This window comes from Somniosus microcephalus, chromosome 9, assembly GCF_052327205.1.
Source record: "Somniosus microcephalus isolate GS21.2 chromosome 9, FLI_Smic_1.0, whole genome shotgun sequence".
NCBI classification, from domain to species: Eukaryota; Metazoa; Chordata; class Chondrichthyes; order Squaliformes; family Somniosidae; genus Somniosus; species Somniosus microcephalus.
This window is the reverse complement of record NC_140995.1, coordinates 229,562,685-229,586,875: the sequence shown is the minus strand read 5'-3', so window position 1 is coordinate 229,586,875 and position 24,191 is coordinate 229,562,685. Positions and strand designations below refer to the sequence as shown.

General features: G+C 45.6%; 1 protein-coding gene across 10 annotated transcripts in view; it reads right to left on the bottom strand.

The window, feature by feature from the left end:
- The window catches only part of LOC147113104 (mechanosensitive cation channel TMEM63B-like), a 241,547-nt gene that overhangs the window by 98,265 nt on the left and 119,091 nt on the right, over window positions 1–24,191 (bottom strand). For 8 of the 10 annotated variants that reach the window (XM_085997977.1, XM_085997968.1, XM_085997973.1 and 5 more), the window contains 3 exons: window positions 14,555–14,592; window positions 11,118–11,260; window positions 5,604–5,655 (listed from right to left, as the gene is read on the bottom strand). In XM_085997977.1, coding sequence (XP_085854103.1) covers window positions 5,604–5,655; window positions 11,118–11,260; window positions 14,555–14,592 — 233 coding nt within the window. Of the gene's footprint in view, window positions 1–5,603; window positions 5,656–11,117; window positions 11,261–14,554; window positions 14,593–21,960; window positions 22,141–24,191 lie in introns of those variants that run through there. The other 2 variants (XM_085997974.1, XM_085997976.1) reach the window with 2 other exon arrangements.

Genomic DNA, 24,191 nt, shown 5'->3' with positions numbered 1-24,191 from the left:
GGTAAACCACTGTTTGTATTCCACTGTGTACATGCCTGGACATGCCTCGGCTGACTCCTCCCACAAGTCCTAGTATAAAGGTGACTGCTCCCCAGCCCCTTTGTATTCTGGACCGGTCGACCACTCGAGGCAGACCTTCATTCTTTTGTTAATAAAAGCCTTTAGTTACTCTCTTAACTTTCAGTCTTTTATGAGTAATTGATAGCGCATCAATTTTATTAACAAAATTTTTATAATGGAGAAGATCCTCACACCAGCATGCCTGGACTTAGATCATCGGGAGGCGGGCTCATCCACCAAGTTTACTCACTGGCTTAAGTGTTTCGAAAAATTCCTGACCGCCTCCGCAGCAATCAAATCGGACGAGGACAAACTGGATGTCCTGACCTCCAAAGTGAACCACCGAGTGTACTCGGTCATCCAAGACGCGACCTCGTACGCGGACGCTATCAAGCTCAAGGACCAGTACACGCGCCCAGTGAACGAAGTGTACGCCAGGCACCTTCTGGGGAGTCGTAAACAACAACCTGGGGAATCGACCGTGGAATACCTTCAGGCACTGTCTGTGCTTGGCCGGGCCTGTGGTTGTAAGGATGTAAAGGCCGCCGTGTACACAGAGGAACTTATCCGGGACGCTTTTGTAGCGGGCCACAGATCCAATTACACCCGACAGCGACTGTTGGAGCAGAGTGACCTCGACCTCAACAAGGCCTCTGAACTCGCACTATCATTGGATGCAGCCTACCGGGGCATGGATGCCTACTCCTCTGCACCGTGGACGCCGCGGGGAATGACAGCCTGGGACACGGTAGGACCGCCTCATAGCGCCGTGCCACCCCAGCCACGGCCCAACTACCGCAGCAGTGTCCCAAGGCCAGAAATGCTACTTCTGTGGCCAGGCAAAACACCCCAGAGCGCGCTGCCCGGCGAAAAACGCGATCTGCTCGGGCTGCGGGAAGAAGGGACACTACGCTAACGTCTGCAGGGCCAAAGCCACCCCGAACCCCAGCAGCGCCGCGTGTGGGCCATGCGGGCCGCCATCTTGGGCCTCCCCGGCCATGTGCGAACCACCGGTACAGCAGCCATTTTGGACGCCTCCAGCCACATGGGGATCATGGACGCCGCCACCTTGGACGACAGCCGGAACGCAGCAGGCCCCCAACACCGCCTCATCTGATACCCGCAGCGACACACCGACCCCTACGCTGGCATCCGTTACACTGGACCAAGCGAGACTGCACCAGCTGGCCAGCTCCACAATGGACATTAAGGTAAATGGCCACGATACAATCTGCCTTTTTGACTCTGGGAGCACGGAGAGCTTCATCCACCCCGACACGGTGCGGCGTTGCTCTCTCCCAGTCCTGCCTGCGCACCAGCGGATTTCTATGGCCTCCGAGTCCCAGTCGGCGGACATCGGCGGCTACTGCGTCGTGACACTCGTAGTAGACGGGACCGTGTACGATCATTTTAAACTTCTGGTCCTGCCCGACCTCTGCGCTGCCGTCCTGCTGGGGTTAGATTTTCAGTGCCACCTTAAAAGTGTTACGATGGCGTACGGTGGACCCCTACCCCCACTCACAGTCCGCAGCCAGCAGCTCCCAAATTGCCCGCCGCGCACCAGGTGCAACCTCTCCACACTCAGAGTCACCCCCCCCCCCACTGTTTGCTAACCTCACCCCCGACTGTAAGCCCATCGCCACAAAGAGCAGGCGATACAGTGCCGGGGACAGGGTTTTCATTAAAACCGAAGTGGAGCGGCTCCTGAAGGAAGGGATTATTGAGGGCAGCACCAGCCCCTGGCGAGCCCAGTTGTGGTCGTTAAGACCGGCGAGAAGCAGCGCCTGGTCATCGACTACAGCCAGACAATAAATCGCTACACCCTGCTGGACGCCTACCCACTCCCCCGCATAGCTGATATGGTCAACCAGATCGCGCAGTACCGCGTCTTCTCGACCATTGACCTGAAATCAGCGGACCGCCAGTATACTGCCTTTGAGGCAAACGGCCGCCTCTATCACTTCCTTAGGGTTCCCTTTGGCGTCACCAACGGGGTCTCCGTCTTCCAAAGGGAGATGGACCGGATGGTAGATCAAAATGCGTTGCAGGCCACTTTCCCATATCTGGACAATGTGACCATCTGCGGCAGTGACTTGCAGGACCATGACGCAAACCTCGAAAAATTCCTCCGCACCGCCCAACTCCTGAACCTGACATATAACCAGGAGAAGTGCATATTCCGCACAAACTGCCTCGCCATCCTTGGCTGTGTTGTGGAACACGGAGTCATCGGCCCCGACCGGATGCGTCCCCTTATGGAACTCCCACTGCCCCACTGCCTCAAGGCCCTGAAGAGGTGCCTAGGGTTTTTCTCCTATTATGCCCAGTGGGTCCCCTACTATGCGGACAAGGCCCATCCGCTGATCAAGTCCACCTCTTTTCCCTTGATGGCAGAGGCCCGCTTAGCCTTCCACCGTATCAAGGAAGACATTGCCAAAGCCACCATGCACGCAGTGGACGAATCCATCCCCTTCCAGGTGGAAAGCGACGCGTCCGACTTTGCCCTGGCCGCTACCCTCAATCAGGCGGGGAGACCCATGGCCTTCTTTTCACGAACCCTCCAAGGCCCGGAGACCAGACACTCCGCTGTTGAGAAGGAGGCCCAGGCGATTGTGGAGGCTGTGCGTCATTGGAGGCACTACCTGGCCGGAAAACGATTTACCCTGCTCACTGACCAACGTTCAGTTGCTTTCATGTTTAACAACAAGCAGAGGGGCAAAATCAAAAATGACAAGATCTTGAGGTGGAGAATCGAACTTTCCACCGACAATTACGAGATCTTGTACCGGCCCAGGAAGCTCAATGAACCCCCGGATGCGCTATCGCGTGGCACCTGCGCCAGATCGATAGACTGCGGGCCCTCCACAATGACCTCTGCCACCCGGGGGTCACCAGGTTCTTCCACTTCATCAAGGCCCGCAACCTGCCTTACTCTATTGAGGAGGTCAGGACCATGACCAGGAACTGCCAAGTCTGCGCTGAGTGCAAACCGCACTTTTATAGACCAGACAGGGCCCACCTGATAAAAGCCACTCGCCCCTTCGAGCACCTGAGCGTTGATTTTAAAGGGCCTCTCCCCTCCTCCGACCGCAATGTGTACTTCCTCAATATTATTGATGAGTACTCCCGTTTGCCATCCCCTGCCCGGACATGACCAGTGCCACGGTCATTAAATGTCTGAACGACCTCTTCACCCTGTTCGGTTTCCCCAGCTATATCCATAGCGACCGGGGCTCATCGTTTATGAGTGACGAACTCCGTCAGTACCTGCTAACTAGGGATATTGCCACAAGCAGGACCACTAGTTACAACCCCCGGGGGAACGGACAGGTGGAAAGAGAAAATGCGACAGTTTGGAAGGCCGCCCTGCTAGCCTTAAAGTCTAGGGGCCTTCCAACCTCCCGCTGGCAGGATGTGCTCCCCGATGCGCTCCACTCTATTCGGTCACTGCTCTGCACTGCCACTAACGCCACCCCTCATGAGAAAATGTTTGTCTTCCCAAGGAAGTCCACATCGGGGACATCGCTACCGCCATGGCTGACGTCCCCAGGGCCGGTCCTACTGAGAAGGCACGTGAGGACCCATAAAACGGACCCCCTGGTCGAGAGGGTCGACCTCCTCCACGCCAACCCCCAGTATGCTTACATTGCATACCCGGACAGGCGGGAGGACACAGTCTCCATAAGAGACCTTGCACCCTCGGGGGCCGCAGTAACCCACTACTCACTACCACCCCCCCCCCCACGATCCGATATCCAGCCCCGGCAGACGGCAGGCCTGGGTCCAGCGACCCGCTCGACATCTACGAGGACGACACGCCTGTGCCACAGCCTACGCGGGACTCGACGCCGGAAGCTCCACTACCCCTGCCGTCGCCACGCCGATCACAGCGGCAGACAAGACCTCCGGAGAGACTCCAATACACTAACTTTTAATACACTTCACCCCGCCGGACTCAATTTTAAACAAGGGGTGAATGTGGTAAACCACTGTTTGTATTCCACTGTGTACATGCCTGGACATGCCTCGGCTGACTCCTCCCACAAGTCCTAGTATAAAGGTGACTGCTCCCCAGCCCCTTTGTATTCTGGACCGGTCGACCACTCGAGGCAGACCTTCATTCTTTTGTTAATAAAAGCCTTTAGTTACTCTCTTAACTTTCAGTCTTTTATGAGTAATTGATAGCGCATCAAGGGGATTGACAGGGTAGAAGCTGAGAGGTTGTTTCCCCTGGCTGGAGTGTCTAGAACTAGGGGGCATAGTCTCAGGATAAGGGGTCAGCCATTTAAGACTGAGATGAGGAGGGATTTCTTCACTCAGAGGGTTGTGAATCGTTGGAATTCTCTGCCCCAGAGGGCTGTGGATGCTGAGTCTTTGAGTATTTCAAGGCTGAGATCGATAGATTTTTGGACTCTAGGGGAATCAAGGGATATGGAGATCGGGCGGGAAAGTGGAGTTGAGGTCGATGCTCAGCCATGATCTTTTTGAATGACGGAGCAGGATCGAGGGGCCGGATGGCCTACTCCTGCTCTTATTTCTTATGTTCTCAAAACAGGTGGCTGGGAGTGAGAGTTGCCATTTTATTGATCACAGTGCTGGAGGAGGAGGAGGAGCAGCAACAACAGCTGACAGGAGTGCATTAGTACCGTGCTGCCACTGGGTCCACTAACTTTGACGGATCACATTGTTAGGAGGCAAGTCTGAGGGGAGGATATGACTCAAGTGTAAGGTGACACCCTCTCCCGCTTCCCAAACAGACATATTTCTGGCCTTTTCTCCTATTTTACAGTATAATAATTTTCAGATACAACTGGCCAAATCTGACTACATCCTTCAGGGATCTCAGTACCGTAGAAGGTTTGCCATTTCCTCGCATTAATATGCCTCATTTTAAGAAGCACAAAAGTCCAAAGGAGAAAAAATATATAGCCTTACCACTGCTTTGTGAGGATGGGAGAAGAGAGAAATTGCATATTTACTCAGGTTGCTCTCATCCACTACCATGAAAACTAGATGGATTGGTAGAAACCTTGGAGCAAGTTGTTTGGCTATCATCTCAGATAGAAAGTAAAATGTGAGCTTCCCCAATGGTCAAGAGGTCAAAAAGCACACTATGGATTTGCACAGCAGCCATAAAGACCAGTAAAGTATTCTGGATCAATCCCTGGTCTTTATTGAATTAGTCGATCTCAGACATGGCAGTGGTGGAACATTACAGACACCCCAACATCCCCATGCCGCAAATGGGAAGGGGGTGGAGAAAAGCAGCAAATCAGGGCTTCCACTTCTAATCATTATTTGTTGATTCCTGTTGGAAAGTGCAAGTGTTAATAAGGACACTGGGCAAAGGATCAGGTTCAACTGAAGCTCTTGTACAAACAGACAGCCTGGCAAGAACTCACAAGTTGAATGGCGACTTGTGCGAGGTACTAGATAGCTTAGGGGCACCCCTGGAACTGACCCCTAGTACCAATCACTACCTCTTTGAACTGGAACACACTCTTGGATCTAACGGGAACCATTATTAGGTTTATGATGCATACCCAGAATTCAGGTTTGCTATTGTTGTCCGGCCGAAGCTGTATGCATTGTTTTCTGAAAGAGAGAGAATATTCATTTACTGTTGCGATTTAAAAACTATACTCCCTGCACATACCCTGAAAGATTAAATGTCACAAGTAGATCGACCACAATAGAAAATGCCGACAATAAGCAGGTCTGGCAGAATCTGAGACAAGTTAATATTTCGAGCGTGTCCTCTGTCTCCAAGATAACACTTCAAACATAGGCTGTTTATCAATTCTGAAAGTCTACACACAAAAGGTTAAGCTGTCTTTTCCACCCGCCTAGATGCTAATTAGCTTGCTGTGTATTTATAGTATTTTATATTTTCTTTCAGATTTTTATCACTCGCACTTTTATTTTCTACGGTTGGATCTATCTTAGTCCAACCTATATATCTTTCTGGTCACTCGCACAGACCACGGTTCAAACCCAACACCTTCATCTCAACAATGGGCAATTAAAAGAGCCATGGATAACAGAATGACAGAGCAGGCTCAACTAGCTGAATGATCAATCCTGTTCCTAATTCCTTGCTTTTTATTTGGAGCTAATTCATTAACTAATTCAGACGCAGTCTCTTCAGACTCGGTTGAAAATTCAAGTTTAATTTTATGCCCGGCTTGTGGCTGCTCTAGGTCTGGAATAAACCACACCCTTCAAAACCCAAGCCCACCATCTTCTGAATCCCGATCAGGTCCATTTCAAAGACACCCCTCCCACCAATTAAGGTAAAATAGGAATTCGGCCTCAATCCCTTAAATCACCAATTCCTTACAGTCAAAGAAAGGGAAGAACATTAAAATGAAGTCTGCTCTCATTCGCCTCGTTTTAATTGTTACAAGATGATTTCTCAAGGCTTTTTAAGTGAGGAAAAATTGGCAGAAAATATAGTTGGTTATAATGACTAAGACCAGTAGATTTCAGAGTGTTTAGGTGTTCATGCCCACAGGGGATCTACAGTCCATCCTTTATTTAATAGCTCTCTTAAAAAGGAATATACTGAAGGGAATTGCTCAAACTGAGCACACCCATCAGTCTAACACAATTATGCAAATCTGTAAGCTTGCATTTTATTCATTTTACATAACTGGTTTTATTCGCCCGATGGCTGCCTGGTTGATGGTCCCACTCAAGTCCTCACTACGAATTTTACAAGATACATAACAATCATCAGCTGGAAGGCAACGTCTTTTCTTTGCCGATAATGTGTTGCGCACGGTTTAATCTAGTTTCCTCCTTCCTCGCCGTCAGCTGAGGTAGGCATAAATGACACCAAGAAGCTGGACTGGCAAACTGTTTTCTTGGCTACCTTCAGCCAGAAGTGCACATGACAAGCCCGGCGATGACTTGCCCTCAGTTCTTCGCTTCCCCCGTCCAGACATATTTACCACCAAAAGCAACCGGCCTTCCATTTTTCCAGTGGGGAAAATGAAGTGAACCTACACTTCTCTGGTTTGACTGGTGATGCAGCCGTCCGTGCCACCCTGTTGACTTCAAGAAAACACCTCGGTGCACTTTTGAAGCTGGAGGGGCAAGGACTCGACATTACATCCTCCTCCAGCACCAGCAGGGCGCGAACAAAATGAAGAGCGTGAAAAGCTGCAGTTCACTGACTGGGAGATACAGCACAACTGATGGGAAAACATAATAAAACACGACAGTGAAGAAACCAACAGCAAAGATAGAATTAACTGCAAATGCTGGAAATATGAAATGGAAATAAAATGCCGGAAACAAAGCAGGTCAGTGTGCACCTGCAAAGACAAAGACAGGGTTAGGTACAACAGCAGACATCCGACACATTAACCGGGCTTCTCTTGACAGATGATGACCCCGCTGTGTATTTCCAGCATTTTGTTTTTATGCTAATTTGAAGTGATAGTACAGTAGAAATGTTGAGATTTAATCGGATAAACCCACACTGATGGCCTCTGAATTCTCGCCCCTTTTACAGGGTTGTCTCTGGAGCTTCCGTTCCAATATGCCACACAAGCAGATCCCATTCTTGCTACATTCTTCCCTGCTGTAACACGATATACTTATTCTCCAGAGATGCTGGTTTATAAACAGTGGGCATCTTTTACACCACACTCAGAGTGGTGTGGGAGGAAGGGGGTTTCAGTTCATGGGGCACTGGCACGAGTACCGGGGAAAGAGGGAGCGGTTCTGTTGGGACGGGCTCCACTTAAATCGGGCTGGGACCAGTGTCCTGGCGAACCGAATAACTAGGGCATTAGACAGGGCTTTAAACTAATGAAGGGGGGGGTGGGAGGATTCAGGAAAGAGTAAATTTTAAAGCAGCGAGAGAAATGTCAAGGCTCCAGAGCAGAGTAGAGCGTTGGGTAAAAATAAAAAAAGAGTGGGTCAGGAAGAGTAACAAAGGTGATAAGGCATCAGTGACTAAGGTGTCATCTGGGAAAAACAGAAAAAAGTCAAAGCTAAAGGCACTATACCTGAATGTGTGAAGCATTCGCAACAAAATAGATGAATTAATAGCGCAGATAGAAATTAATAGGTTTGATCTAATAGCCATTACGGAAACGTGGTTGCAATGTGGCCAAGGTTGGGAATTAAATATTCCAGGATACTTACCTTTCAGAAGAGGCAGGCAAAATGGAAAAGGAGGAGGGGTAGCCCTGATGATAAAGGATGGGATAAAGACAGCAGAGAGAATGGATCTTAGCTCCAAAAATCAAGTAGTAGAATCAGTTTGGGTGGAGCTAAGAACCAGCAAGGAGCAGAAAACGTTAGTGGGAGTTGTTTATAGGCCCCCAAACAGTAGTGGTAATGTAGGGCAGAGTATAAATCAGGAAGTTAGAGGCGCATATAACAGGGATAATACAGTAATCATGGGGAACTTTATTCTACATATATACTGGGCAAACCAAATTTGCAGTAATAGTGTGGAGGACAAATTCATGGAATGTATGCAAGACAGTTTTCTAGATCAGTATGTTGACGAACCAACTAGGGAATAGGATATTTTAGGTCTAGTATTGTGCAACGAGAAAGGGTTAATTAATAACCTCGTAGTAAAGGGGCCTTTAGGGAAGAGTGACCATAATATGTTCGAATTTTATAAAGTTTGAAAGTGATTTAGTTAAATCAGAAACTAGGGTCTTAAATCTAAACAAAGCAAACTACATAGGTATGAGGGGCGAATTGGCTCAGGTAGATTGGGAAACTACATTAAAAGGTATGACGGTAGAGAAGCAATGGCTAGCATTTAAAGAATTAATACACAATTTACAACAAATATACATTCCTTTAAGGCACAAAAACCCCACAGGAAGTGGTCCAACCGTGGCTAACGAGAAGTTAAAGATAGTATTAGATCAAAGGAAGAGGCTTATAATGTTGCCAAAAAGAGTAGTAAGCCTAAGGATTGGGAGGATTTTAGAATTCAGCAAAGGAGGACCAAAAAATTGATAAAGAAAGGGAGAGAGAGTAAACTAGCAAGAGACATAAAAACAGACTGTAAAAGCTTCTGCAGGTATGTTAAAAGGAAAAGATTAGCAAAAGTAAATGTAGGTCCCTTACAGGCTGAGACAGGAGAAATTATAATGGGGAATAAGAAAATGGCAGAAAATTAAAACAAATACTGTGTGTCTGTCTTCACGGAAGAAGACGCAAAAAACTTCCTGGAAATAGTGGAGAACCAAGGGTCCAGCGAGAATGAGGAACTAGAAAGAAATTAGTATTAGTAAAAAATAGTACTGGAGAAATTAATGGGACTGAAAGCCGATAAATCTCCTGGACCTGATGACCTAGGGTTTTGAAAGAGGTGGCTTTCGAGATAATGGATGCATTGGCTGTCATTTTCGAAAATTCCACAGATTCTAGAACGATTCCCGCGGGTTGGAAGGTAGCAAATGTAACCCCACTACTGTATTTAAGAAAGGAGGCAGAGAGAAAACGGGGAACTACAGACCAGTTAGCCTGACATCAGTAGTAGGGAAAATGCTAGAATCTATTATTAAGGACGTGGTAACAGGGCACTTAAATAATAATAGGATTGGGCAGAGTCAACGTGGATTTATGAAAGGGAAATCATGTTTGACAAATCTGTTGGAGTTTTTTGAGGTTGTAACTAGCAGAATAGATAAGGGGGAACCAGTGGATGTGGTGTATTTGGATTTTCAGAAGGCATTCAATAAGGTGCCACACAAGAGGTTATTAAACAAAATTAGGCTCATGGGATTGGGGGTATATACTCGCATGGATTGAGGATTGGTTAATGGACAGAAAACAGAGAGTAAGAATAAACAGGTCATTTTCAGGTTGGCAGGCTGTAACTAGTGGGTACCGCAAGGATTAGCCATGATCTCATTAAATGGCGGAGCAGGCTCGAGGGGCGTAATGGCCTGTTCCTGCTCCTATTTCTTATGATCAGTGCTGGGGCCTCAACTTTCACAATCAATGATTTGGATGAGGGGACCAAATGTAATATATCCAATTTTGCTGATGATACAAAGCTGGGTGGGAATGTAAGTTGTGAGGAGGATGCAAAGAGGCTTCAAGGGGATATAGACAAGCTCAATCGTTGAGCATATTCAAGACAGAGATCGATAGATTTTTGGATATTAAGGGAATCAAGGGATATGGGGATAGTGCAGGAAAGTGGAGTCGAGGCCAAGATCAGATCAGCCATGATCTCATTGAATGGCGGAGCAGGCTCGAGGGGCCAAATGGCCTACTCCTGCTCCTATTTCTTATGTTATGTTCACACGAACAGACTGAGCAGTACGCCACACAGTATGTTACATTGAACAGCTGATCAGTCATAGCTGCCATGTCCTTCGGCTGTACCTGTTGTTTTTAAACAGTGTAAAGGGGACAGAGTCTGCGGCAAAGGGGGGGGGAAGAAGAGAAAGAGGAAGCAATTAATTGGTCTTGGATAGATTGAGAGAGTGTGTAGCTAGGACTGGAAACATCCCATCATACACAATTGCACATTGCAGGCAGTCCAGGGAGTTTGACACTGAGCCAGTCATGTGCAACGTGCTCAAGTTACGGACTGGCTCAGCTCGATTGGCAGGTTACAAGAGCAGGTTACTACTCCGAAACCAGAGAGCAAGATCCAGGGGAAAAATAGGTCCTTCCTTACAAATAGTTGTGTGGAGGTCACGTGGTTTACATTGATGGGTGGTGTCAACTGGACCAGAGCCGAGCCTCAGCAGTTGACGTCCCCTCACCTAGACGACGTTCTTAGTCAGGCAGAAACACCTGGAGGGTGGGTGCTTGACCTCCACTTGGCACCTCTCCACAGTTGTATCATCCAAACGAGAAAGGGACAAACTTGTTTACATTGTTTTGGGTGCAATTTCTGCAGTACAACTGTTGCATTTCACACTTTTTGTGTTTGCTGTAGAAACTGAAGTTATAAAGCTGCATGACTGAGCACAGGAACAGACTAACAAAAATGATAAAAATATTCTCAGTAACAAATCAATATTCAGTGAGGTTCAATATCTCTGAAAAGCAAGGCTCACCAAGCAGATCTCCTGAGAAGTTTACCGGTAACACGATACCCACAGACAGAACGCCGACGATGACCAGGAGCCCGACGATGTGACGCTGGAAGGACAAGTAATGGACGGCATCCTCACCACATTTCTCTCTGATCTCTTCATCCCTGAACAAAGTGGAAATGAACACAGGTGACGGGTTCTGTCTGTGAGCTGAAATCAAAATGCTTTTATTGTTTGGAATGGGGTCATAGGCCGATGCCAATTGCTGCCATCCCAAGTACGAGAGCGAAAGGTGGAGAGAGAGAGAGAGAGAGAGAGAGAGATGGAGAGAGAGAGAGAGAGAGATGGAGAGAGAGAGAGAGAGAGAGAGAGAGATGGAGAGAGAGAGAGAGAGAGATGGAGAGAGAGAGAGAGAGAGAGAGAGAGATGGAGAGAGAGAGAGAGAGAGATGGAGAGAGAGAGAGAGATGGAGAGAGAGAGAGAGATGGAGAGAGAGAGAGATGGAGAGAGAGAGAGAGATGGAGAGAGAGAGAGAGATGGAGAGAGAGAGATGGAGAGAGAGAGAGATGGAGAGAGAGAGAGAGATGGAGAGAGAGAGAGAGAGAGATGGAGAGAGAGAGAGAGATGGAGAGAGAGAGAGAGATGGAGAGAGAGAGAGAGATGGAGAGAGAGAGAGATGGAGAGAGAGAGAGATGGAGAGAGAGAGAGATGGAGAGAGAGAGAGATGGAGAGAGAGAGAGATGGAGAGAGAGAGAGAGATGGAGAGAGAGAGATGGAGAGAGAGAGATGGAGAGAGAGGAAATTGGAGGGTCATCCCAGGCTGCCCTCAAGGATCACTCCTAGGAAGTGGCTTTAGAGTAACACTAGCAGGGGACCAGTAGTTTGCTTGGGGTGGGAGCACCAGTGGGGAAAAAAGAGAAAGCACCTGAAGGAGTGGCTGTGGAGCATGAGGAATAAACTGGTGCCTGAGAGCTGAGGAGATCGGGCGAAAGAGAACACACCAAGCTATATAAAAAGAAAAAATCAGAGGAAGCTGTACGTCTTGCTTGTGACTTTGCCAGTTAAGCAATCTCCTTCAATTTCAAATCAAACATTTAATTCAATAACTTCTTCTGCATTAATCGGCCACTTATAACACTTTGAGGTATGTGGCTGCTCTGATGAATTGAAGTTTTAAAAAATCTCCACTGGAAACAGTTTATTTTGATTTGTAGAGTACTGTTGAATGTGACCGACAGCAATTGGTTAGATGCAGCAGGAGAGAAATATATAATTACAGAGATTTGAAAATGATAAAAGGGTAGAGAACAGAAGCTATTTTCTCTGGTGGGGGAATCCAGAAAAGGGGTGGAGGGCATGATTTTAAAATTAGAGCACGGCCATTCAGGAGTGAAATCGGGAAGCACTTTTCCACACAAAGGGTAGTGGAAATGTGGGGCGCGCCCCCCCAAAAGGCTGTGGGCCCTGGGACAATTGGAGCTTTCAAGACTGAGAATGACAAGACTTTTATTAGGGACGGGCATCAAGGGATATGAATTAAAGGCAGGCAAATGAAGTTGAGGTACAGATCAGCTGTGATCTAATAGAATCACGGAACAGGCTTGAGGGGCTGAATGGCCGACTGCTGTTCCTATAGAGTTACACGTTCAAATAACAGTGCACGATTAGAGAGGTGCAGATTTGAAGCTTGCTGCAAGCCAATTATGTAGGACTGGGAAAAACCAGCCAGATTAATTTGGAAAGTAACGATAGTGGTCCTGCTTTTAACTAGCACAACTATAGGGTTTGGACGTCCAGGGCTACCAGCTACATGCGTGCATGGCTTTCAGGCATCACACGCCCCGCCCCACACAATCAACTTTTCTTAAACCTCTTCATCTTCTGCCTTCCACGCTGCTTTTAAAACCCACCGTACTTCATCACCTCCCCTAACCTCTCTATTTCCCACTCAGCTTCTACTGCCCTTGATATAAAGGGCTTTGGACATGCGATGAAAGGCACTAAATAAAAAAAGTAATTGCAGCGGTCGCAGGAGTTATTTCAGGCTTGCATCACTTGTCCTACACAAAACAGCTGAGGAAAGGCCGACCGTTCTTAGCAGGTTTGGATCCCTCTCTACGTCCTCAAAAAAAAGTGCAGCTATGACTTAAGTTTCATATGACTAAAAGCATGAAACCAATGGACTATAAAACTAACTGCAACGCTCAATGGATTGTATGCGTTCTCCCCATCCCAAATCGTGGAAGATGCCTACAATGATCGATAAAAATGTTGGGCGAAGATAAGTTCATGGAGGATTTCAAGATATGAGTCATCATGGTTAAGTAACAGAATAATATATGGATGATAGAGAGTGGAGTAACTCCTAAATTAATTACACTTCAGTGTGTAGGTTTTTTCAAATGGAGAGGGTCATCACAGTCAACAGATTTGTCGCAATACACCAGATTTCTGCATTTATATTTGCTGACTTACTGGCACCTTAATTCTGGTGCAGCTAATTAAATAGGTTTTATGTAATAGCATAGCTTTCTTTTAGATAGCACTGTTGCCTCACAGCGCCAGGGACCCGGGTTCGAATCCGGCCTCGGGTGACTGTCTGTGTGGAGTTTGCACATTCTCCCCGTGTTTGCGTGGGTTTCCTCCGGGTGCTCCGGTTTCCTCCCACAGTCCAAAGATGTGCAGGTTAGGTTGATTGGCTATGATAAATTGACCCTTAGTGTTAGGGGGATTAAATACGTTGGTTTACGGGGATAGGGTGGGATATGTGTTGGCGTAGGGGTTACGGGGATCGGGTGGGATATGTGTCGGTGCAGGCTCGATGGGCCGAAATGGCCTCTATCTGCACTGTGGGGTTTCTGTGATTCTGTGAAGGTAGGACATATGGGGTCCTAGGAGGCTGTCAATATCTGCAGGGGCACCCGGGAGAGTCAGCGGATGTCAATATTTACACAGGCACCCGGGAGGGTGTCAATATAACAGCATGCATCAATTTGCAGAGGGATCCTCCATACAGAAAAGTTTGAAAACCATTCATTTAGCAATATGGGGGGGGGGGGGGGGGCGCACAGGAATCACTGTAAACCACAATAGTGGCCGTACAATGGTTTTACTGATTATGATTAAATCCCCTGCAAAACATTCCAGCATAAATGTTACTGCATTAACATTGCAAGATCCAGCATCAAACAAGGAGTGCATAGATATACAAAATGGGGCATGACAGGGATACAGAAGATAACCCAAGCAATGTGAAAAACTTTGGTTACTCGTTGCAACATCAGGAGGATTTTCTCTATTCCACTCATCCCAAGCTGATTATGTGGTAAAATTTAAATTATTTTCTTAAGTTAAGGACTTCAGACCATGGGACATTTCCATAACTACTGGGCTTTAACAAATTAGACTTCAAAATACATCACACAGTCAAATTATTTGAAACAGATGGAAATACTCACTTTATTCTAAAGATGGCTGTCAGCCATGAACAGAAGCCCTGTAAACAAGTACAGTAAGAGATGTTAGAATTACATATTCCCACAACAACTTGTATTTATATAGCGCCTTTAACGTAGTAAAATGTCCCAAGGCGCTTCACAGGAGTGTTACAAGACAACAAATTTGACACCGAGCCGCATGAGGAGAAATTAGGGCAGATGACCACTGATGTTATCCGTAGTCAACTGATGAGTTTCTTTACATGCAAGATGCTTCAGAAACTCACTGAAGAGCCACCTGGTGGCCAAAGCCTGTAACTAGAATGCGACAGTTGACATAGCAAAATTGAATGGGAAATATTGACAAATGTGAGAATGTGGCACTTGCTACCACATGGAGTGGCTGAAGTGAATAGTATAGATGTATTTAAGGGGAAGGTAGATAAGTACATGAGGGAGAAAGGATTAGAATGATATACTGATAGGGTGAGATGAAGTAAGGTGGGAGGAATCTCGGCTGGAGCATAAATTTCTGTGCTGTAAATTCAATGCAAAACTAAAAATTATGACATCAGAAAGTAAGGTTGTTGGACAAAGTGTGTACCCTGCAGAAGATTTTTAATATCTATACAGCATGCATTATATGTATAAGTTCAGAGTGGGTCACATTACATCTCAAAATACATGGAAGATCCAATTGAACTTATTCATTCTAAAAGTGTTGCTAGAGAAAATAGGGCTGTAGAGAAAACAATTTAGCAAGAGTGATGCAGAGTAGAGGAATAAAATCAAATGGACTAGGCATAAATGGGGACAAGACTGAAGGATAGGTAGGCAGCAGCTTAGACAAAAAATGGGGAAAAGTGATTTAAAAAGAGCAAAAAAGGTTAAAATGAATGTATTGCAATGCACAGTGTGGGAAATAAACTGGGGGAACTGGAGGCAATTGTGTTACAGGAAGATCCAGACTTAATCACACTCAGAAACCGGTCTGCAAACTGGACTAGAATGGAAAATTATATCAGAGTAAAATATATTTAGCAGGGATAGAAAAGAGATCTATATCTTGGTAATAAAGGGAAATGCATACTGTAGAGAGGGTGATGTCGACAAGAAAGGGGAACAGAGTCAATTGGTTGGAGCTCAAAGATTAAAAAAGGGCTTTTTATATTAGTAGAGGCATATTACAGAGATCAAAAATGTGGGAAAGAAATGGAAGAGGAAATGTGCAGTCAAATTAGAGAGATGAGCAAGCACAAAATTATTGTTCTGGGAGGTTTTAATTATCCAATTACTGATTGGGACAGAGAGGGAGTAAATGGAGAAAAGGAAATGGAATTCCGAAACTGTACAGGACTCCTTCATCAAGCAGTTTGTTAGTCGGTCTACAAGGGCAGAGGTGTTGCTGGATCAGGTTACCAGTAATGAGAGCGATCAGGTCGATGCGCTAAATGTGGGCCTGCACTTTGGGAGCAGTGCTCACAACAAGATGCTCCAACTAGAAAAGGGAGAAAAGTCAGCACAAAAACTAGAACAACTTGATTTAGGGCAGATTTCAGAAAGACAAGGGGCGAGTTAGCTGAAGTGAGGTGGAAAGAGGAAACTGTACAGCAAGAGTTGGGTGTTTTTAAAAATTAGATTACAAAGGTACAGAATAAGTATATTCCATTAAAAAAAAGGAAACGACAAGTAGCTTAGGATGTCGTGAATAAATGGAGATTAGAAACCAATAAGATTGAAGAGGAGGGCCTATAAGGATAATAATGAAAACATTGAAGGAGAATAGGAGAAAATAAGAGGTTGAGTGGGATAATGCAAGCCAAGAATGTGTAAGAGGACAGTTTCCAAAAAATCACCAAAAGGAACAGTAAGGTATTTTTCAAGTAGATCAGTAAAAAGAGAATTGTTAAAAGTAAGGTGGGATGCTTTGCCAATTTGCAGATGATGTATCTTCGGATCCTGAGGGAGAGGAGGAAGGAAATTGCCAAGCTAGAAATTATATTTTAGAACTATTGAGTGGGGATGTGCGCCAGAGGACTGGAGAGTGGCCAATATGGCACAGATTTTTAAAAAGTTAATTACAGTTTAACATTTGTGGTAGGGAACATCTTTGAGAGTCTTCAATTTAGGTTGAAATTATCATATATCTAGCTAAAGAGAAAATAGTTAGAAGTAGACAGCACAGATTTCAATGGGGATGATTGTGCTCGACAAACCTCAGAATTCTTTAGGAGGTACAAACATGGTAGATGGGTGAAATGGAGTGGATGTACTGTACATGGACTTTAGGAAAGCCTTTGGCAAGGTACCACATGGGAGATGAGAGAACACAATTAGGTGAAGGATAGCAAACTAGATTAACAATTGGTTAGAAGGGAGGAAACAGTAGAATTCCATATTATATAGGATTACATAGGATATACAGCACAGAAACATGCCATTCGGCCCAACCAGTCCATGCCGGCATTTATGCTCCACTAGAGCCTCCTCCCGTCTTTCCTCATCTAACGATCAGCATAACCCTCTACTCCCTTCTCCCTCATATGTTTATCTAACTGCCCTTAAATGCATCTATACTATTCTCTTCAAGCACTCCTTCTGGTAGAGAGAGTTCCACATTCTCACCACTCTCTGGGTAAAGAAGTTTCTTCTGAATTCCCTATTTGATTTCTTGGTGACTATCTTATATTGATGGCCTCTAGTTATGCTCTTCCCCACAAGTGGAAGCACTCTCTCTGTATCCACTCTATCAAAACCTTTCATAATTTTAAAGACCTCTATTAGGTCACCCCTCAGCCTTCTCTTTTCAAGAGAAAAAGAGACCCAGCCTGTTCATCCTTTCCTGATAGGTGTACCCTCGCATTTCTAGTATCAGCCACAACTGACCTCCTCTCTCGTTACCAAGCTAAGGAACGGTCTGCAGCACAGGGCATCTCTGCTGCTCTGCCTTGTAAGGAAGCACATGGCCTCCACTCAGCAACTACCCAGGGATGCACAGCGGAGATTTGGAATTGAAGTGTGCAGAAGAACACCGGTGCAAACCCATGTCCCACCGCTGGTCCAGCAGTACAATACTGCTCCAGCAAGTTTCCCAATGCCTGCCTTTCCCAGAAAATAAAATACAACACAACACTGTGTCCCACCCTAAAATTACACATTAGCTATTGTAAAACTTGAGCTATACAAAAGAATTAGTGAAAGGTAAATTAAAAACTTATCAGGAAGAACTTCTTCACTCAGTTATAAATGTTTGGAACAATCTGCCAGGTAAGACCTTGGGTGTAACCCTTTATAGAATAGAAGATGGACACGGTCACATGTTATGCAGTCTCAGTAACTGTATTACTGGTGTTCTGCCAGTATTTCTCCCTCAGTCACCATATCAAAGTGTGTTCACCACATTGCTGTTGTTGGGATCTTGCTGTGTGCAAATTGGCTGTTACGCTTGCCTATGTAACAATAGTAAGTACTTCAAAGGTAATTCATTATGTGAGAAGCATTTGGGACACTTCTGAGATATGATAAGACGTGAAAATAGGCGCAAGGTTCCATTTGAAGCACTGGTAAAACCGTATGAGGGAAAAAGTGGCTGGGGATTCTTGGATGCCAAGATGTGTTAAGTTATTGGAGCGTCAATGTGATGTACAGTCCTTTCTCATCCTTGACCTTTCTTACATTCCCTTTCAGTGGAATTGGCAACAAAAAATAAATTCAATCACAGATGAGGAGAATTTCACAGTTTACTGCAAGTGTACAGCAGTCACCTGCAGATGGTGGTAAGCTTTAACTGTGCATTGGGAAGGCAATTTGTAACAGAGATGTGTCAAGGCAATTACAAAAAAATTATTCCTTGCACATACCAGACATTCACCAGATCAGCAGAGCGAACATTTGCTCTTTTGGAAATGAGGTGAGGGATGAAAAAGAAATTCAAGAGATGGATTGGGTTTAATTTTTTAGGTAGTGTCACGGATTGTGCAGTTTATCTACCGTGTCACTAATTGCCTTTTACAATCTTTAACATGACCTTGGTTTCCAATGACCTGGGAACATGCAGACTGCTCTAAAGTTTCCCTTCCATGATGGTCCAATAAACGTACACAACACTGGTTAAGCTTGCAGCAAACCCAGCACGCATTGTCACATTCAACATGGCGCACTGCTACACTTTAAATAATCTTAAAAAAAAATATAGCTGGTTCTATTGGATGACAGCGATGATGTACATGATCTCAGGATAGCTGCAGCTTTGCCTGTCATTCTATTGGTGTAATGTTTAATGCTGCGTCCTACTAACTAGGAGCCTGCAACTTAAAACACTAATCTACCATGTCCCTCATCAAGCAATTAGCCTCAGGTCAAGAGTATTTGCTTATCTAATATGACTGTGTGATCTTAAAGGGATACTGTTCTGTTTAGTACCTCCTTTATCCCATTATCTGACACGGCAAAGATAACCTGCTCCTCGGTTGCTACCAATACCACGAGGGTTGGGGCAGTCTGTGTTTCCAATCTCTTACATTTTTCCCCACTTGTGGGGTGGGATGGGGATTTTGGGAGGGGAGGGAGGGAAAAGAGAACCTCACTTTTGTTCAGCTTAATTTCTCTCCGTTTATCCTCTCTGCCCCCTCCCGCAAAAATAAAATCGTGGCTAGGATCCTGTGACATGACAAAATCACTGGTAGAGAGGTGTTACACCAACAGTGACAATAACATACTTAGGCACATCACCTAATACAACCAGCAAATCAAAAGAAACTACCTATATGGGTTTCGGAAGTTAAATTATTTTAATCTGACTGATGCAAATAATCATATCGTTTTCCTGCTCTCTTTCTTCCCCCATCACACAACATCTGGGCACTTGACATCACTCAATACAGAGCTTCCACCAGAAGATCACAGCACCACACCAAAGGCAATAAAGTTTCAGTCAGTCTCAACCAGATGGCTCTCCAAGGAAACCCAGGGTTTCATGTCTTCACACATCCAGTAGAGGGCATGCAACACCAGTTCTTGCACTGGCTAGAAGTGAGAGTGTGAGAGTGAGCGAGCATGCACAAGGGTATGCGTGTGTATTTAAAAAACGGTCAAGTCAGAGAATGTTGCACGGATATGAATCGTAGCGCAATCTTCTGGAAACTCTTACAAGCACCCCGCACCCTCCCCCGCCCGGGTTCAGTACCCGTACCCAGACGTCAAGCTACACATACTCTTTTACTGATAGCTGCTGGTTAATTGATTACAAACTTTTCTCTATGACATCCAATGTGATAGGGCTTGGTTTGTTCAGCTTAAAAAGCTGCGATAAGGCACTATTGTGTTAGATTCGGGCAGCATACCTGGCGTTCATTTGCTATGCAGCTTTTATGTAAATTTTTCACCCAATCTGGGCAGACCGACAGTCCACCCTGAACAGGCCAATACCAAAATGAAATCAGCTATTTTAACAAGATTGAGAGACAAATTAATAGATTACAAGCAGGTTACAAGATAGCTACACAACCCAGGAGTTGAAATGTGGCCCTGAAAATCCCAAGCGTGAGTCAGTTTAGCGCAGTTAGTAGGACTCTTGTGTAAATCAGAAGGTTGAAGGTTCAAGTTCCACTCCAGGGCTTGAGCATATAATCTAGGCTGACATTCTAGTGCAGTGCTGAGGGAGTGATGCATGTTAGACACCTATCCTATGGACGAGACATTAAGCAGAGGCTCTATCTGCCGGTTTCCTTGATTTAAGTGGGCACTAAAGATCCCATGACACTATTTGGGAAGCAGAGCTCTCCGTGTGCCATGGCCAATAGTCCTCCTTTAAACACCAAAGAAAAACACATGAACTGGCCACTTCCCTCTCAGTAGCTTGCGGGATCTTGTATGCAAAACCTCTGGTGTGTTTACATACGTAACAATGACTTCACTTGAATGTACTTCATTGTATGCGAGACGTGTCAGCTGTGGCTCAGTTGGTTGCACTCTCGCTCGAGTCAGAAGGTTGCGGGCTCAAGCCCCACTCTAGAGACTCGAGCACATAATCTAGGCTGACACTCCAGTGCGGTGCTGAGGGAGTGCAAATTGGCTGCCACATTTCCTGCACTACAATGGTGACTATGCTTTCAAGGTACTTCATTAGCTGTAAAGCGCTTTAGAATGTCCTGAGGTCGTGAAAGGTGCTATATAAATGCAAGTTCTTTCTAGATGCTTTAAGATGTGATCAGAAGCGAGAGAAATGCAAGTTATTTATTCTTAAACAGCTCATTTCAAGTGGCTTACAATATTTGAACTTCAAAACTCTGGTCACCTTCGACTGAACCCGTAAAAAAAAGTTGACAAAGGTATACACCCTCATTATCATAATCACCTTGCTAGCTTCTTCAGGCTCGGCACAGATTGAGGGAAATACAGGCAGGCAGCTAACCTGCTTCAAGTCTGGCACTCTGAACCAGCTACGCGGAGCTGCATGTAGCAGCTCAGGGGCTATTGCTCCTTTCTCCCCTCCCAATAATTGTGATGTGGAGATGCCGGTGTTGGACTGGGGTGGACAAATGTGAGAAGTCACACAACACCAGGTTATAGGCCAACAGCTTGATTTGAAATCACAAGCTTTCGGAGCGCTGCTCCTTCGCCAGGTGATTTCAAATAAAGCTGTTGGACTATAACCCAATAATTGAGTTGAGGAACTCAGGCAGCTTGACCCACCTTCCCTAAATTCCGAAGTGATGCTCAGATATACTGAGCCACAGCAACATTTTTCTTAAAAATAATGAAATGAGGAAAATACTCCAAAATCTATTTCAATAAAATTCAGTATTTGTTAACGGTGAAAGATAGACACAGTCGACCATGACGAGCTGTTTCACCTTGTCCAGAACAGTAGAACCGGAGGACAGGCCTGCACTTGGAGGGAGCAAATTCAAAACTAATCAGCAGAAACAATGGCCCAGAATTTGCTGACAAAATAAGAGAGTTTAATGGCACCCGCCGTTATGAATATGTAAATCATCCAGCAAATTGTGGTGGGGAAGAGATAGCCCGTGAATTGCCACAAGTTGCTGCAGTTAGCCTCGCAAAAACAGTAGCTCGCCATCAAGCTAGCTGGTACTTACAGTGTAAGTACTGTACCTTTCTAATGAAGAGATTTATGCTCCTGTAATTACAATCAATCTCTGACCCAGAAATGGAACAATTTAAACTGTGGAGTCTCATTCCTACAGCAGTAAATTGTTAAGAGATTTTTTAAATTTTAAACTTACATTTTTTTTCCTCACTTTTCCTTTCTGTCTCTCAATCAAATCTTTCTTTCCCTCTCTATTTCTCGTTCTTTACCTGATTTGACTCTAATTCACCCCATTTCCTGCTCCGTCATTCCTGTTTCTTTCACAATCCTTTAATCTCATTGGTTAAGGAGGTACACCGTTGGCCCCGTTGCTCACCAAGGTCATCAGCTGCACGCCCAGCATTTACAGGGCAAACAAATGTTCAGCGAAAGGGCGTGGGAAAGGTCTAACCACACGATGCCATGCGATGCCCCGCTCCAGCAAAAGATGGTCATTATCACAGTGAGCATGTAGTCAATCTATGGAACAGGCTCCCTAGGGAGACGGTGGAAGCAGTCAGTATTGATTCATGCAAATTAGATAGATTTCTTTCAGAAAATAACATTTTGGGATACAGTACTTCAGTAATTTGAGACATGACATATGGTGAGTGCAGCGTGCTCGGGAGGAACAGCTGACTTTGGACCTCTGGTTCCCAAAGCTCTCCACCACTGTGGTTTTCCCTCTCCTCATGTCTGGGTCTGTTGTAGACTTATTGATAAGAGATTGATTGCTATGAATAGTCAACAACTCCATCATGTATTATGTGATTACCAGGATGGTAGAAGACGAAGCAGACCTTGGTCTTTTGATGTCTAGCAATTCACATCTTCCTAGATTCATAATGAACTGCCCGTGGTTCAGTAATGAGGTGCAGAAATTAACCTGCTTGCCAAACAACCCACAAGCCAAGATGAATTTCTTGCGACATCCCATCATTTTATTACAGGCAATTCTATTTAGATCATAAATCTGTACAATAAAAGGAATTAGTTACAATGCGAGTGCCTGGCATGACCACCGGCCATGGGACATCAGTATGATTTTTAAAAACAATTGGTGGCTTTCTCATATAACATAATTTAATGAACTAAACTCGACCTTCCCCTCTCCCTGTAGGGAAGCTCCTAGCCTTCGCTCTGCAGCTGTCAACAGCGATACAATTGAAACCAGGAGTTCACCGTGCAGGAAATCACAGTTTAATCCCACGGTCTGCACAGAGCGGGGTTAAACGGAGTGCACATAGTGTTTTATGTGGGAATTTGGAAAGAGTGGGAATTTGGAGAAGGGGGGAAGGAGTTGCTGCTTTTTGCCTACACTACTTGTAGTGCTTTGTGTTACAGGTAGATAATTAATTTCAGTACCCTTAACTTAATCTAGATCAGGTATGTAGTCAGGAAGCTACACTGTAAACTAAGTTACATAGTTACAAATTTAATTACATTTAATTAAATAAATCAAGGTCATATAGGGATGGCAGTGCAGGTGGTGTGCCGCAACTGCAGCATGTGGGAGTTTGTGGAGAGCATTGTGATCCCGGACAACCACGTTTGCAGTAAGTGCCTGCATCTTGGAGGAACTTCAGCTCAGAGTTTGAGCTGGAGTCTGAGGTGCAGACATTGTGGGGCATCAGGGATGGGGAGAATTATCTGGACACTTTGATCCAGGAGGCAGTCACACCCCTTAGGTTAGGCAGTGGTACAGGTCTGATTAGTGGTCAGGGACAGGAGGGTGTGACTGCAACTCAGGCAGGTAAGGGGACCCCAGGTGCAGTGCTGGAGGAGCCTCAGCCATCGCCCTTGTCCAACAAGTATGAGGTTCTTGCTGCCTGTGTGGATGAGGGAAAAGCCTGCAGGATGGATGAGCAAGCTGACCATGGCATCATGGTGCAGGAGGCCATTCAAGTGGGGGGGGGGGGGGGGAAGTGAAAGGGAATGTAGTTGTGGTATGGGACAGTATAGTCTGGGGGATCGTTACTGTTCTCTGCAGCCGTGACCGAGAGTGCCGAAGGTTGTATTGCTTGCACGGTGCCAGGGTTAAAGACATCTCCTCGCGGTTGGAGGAGAACTTGGAGTGGGAGGGGGAGGATCCAGTTGTCATTGTCCACGTAGGAACCAACTAGGAATGAGTTTCTACTGAGGGAGTTTGAGGAGCTAGGATCCAAATTGAAAAGCAGAACCTCAGAGGTAATAATCTCTGGATTGTTACCTGAGCCACGCACAAATTGGCATAGGGACAAACAGATTAGAGGTTTAAATGTGTGGCTCAGAGTGGTGTGGGAGGAAGGGGTTTCAGTTCATGGAGCACTGGCACCAGTACTGGGGAAAGAGAGAGCTGTTCCGTTGGGACGGGCTCCACTTAAACTGGGCTGGGACCAGTGTCCTAACGAACCGAGTAACTAGGGCAGTAGACAGGGCTTTAGACTAATGAAGGGAGGTGGGAGGATTCAGGAAAGAGTAAATTTGAAAGCAGCAGAGAAATGTCAAGGCTCCAGAGCAGAGTAGAGTTTTGGGTAAAAATAAGCAGAGGGGGTCAGGAAGGGACAGAGAGTAACAAAGGTAATAAGG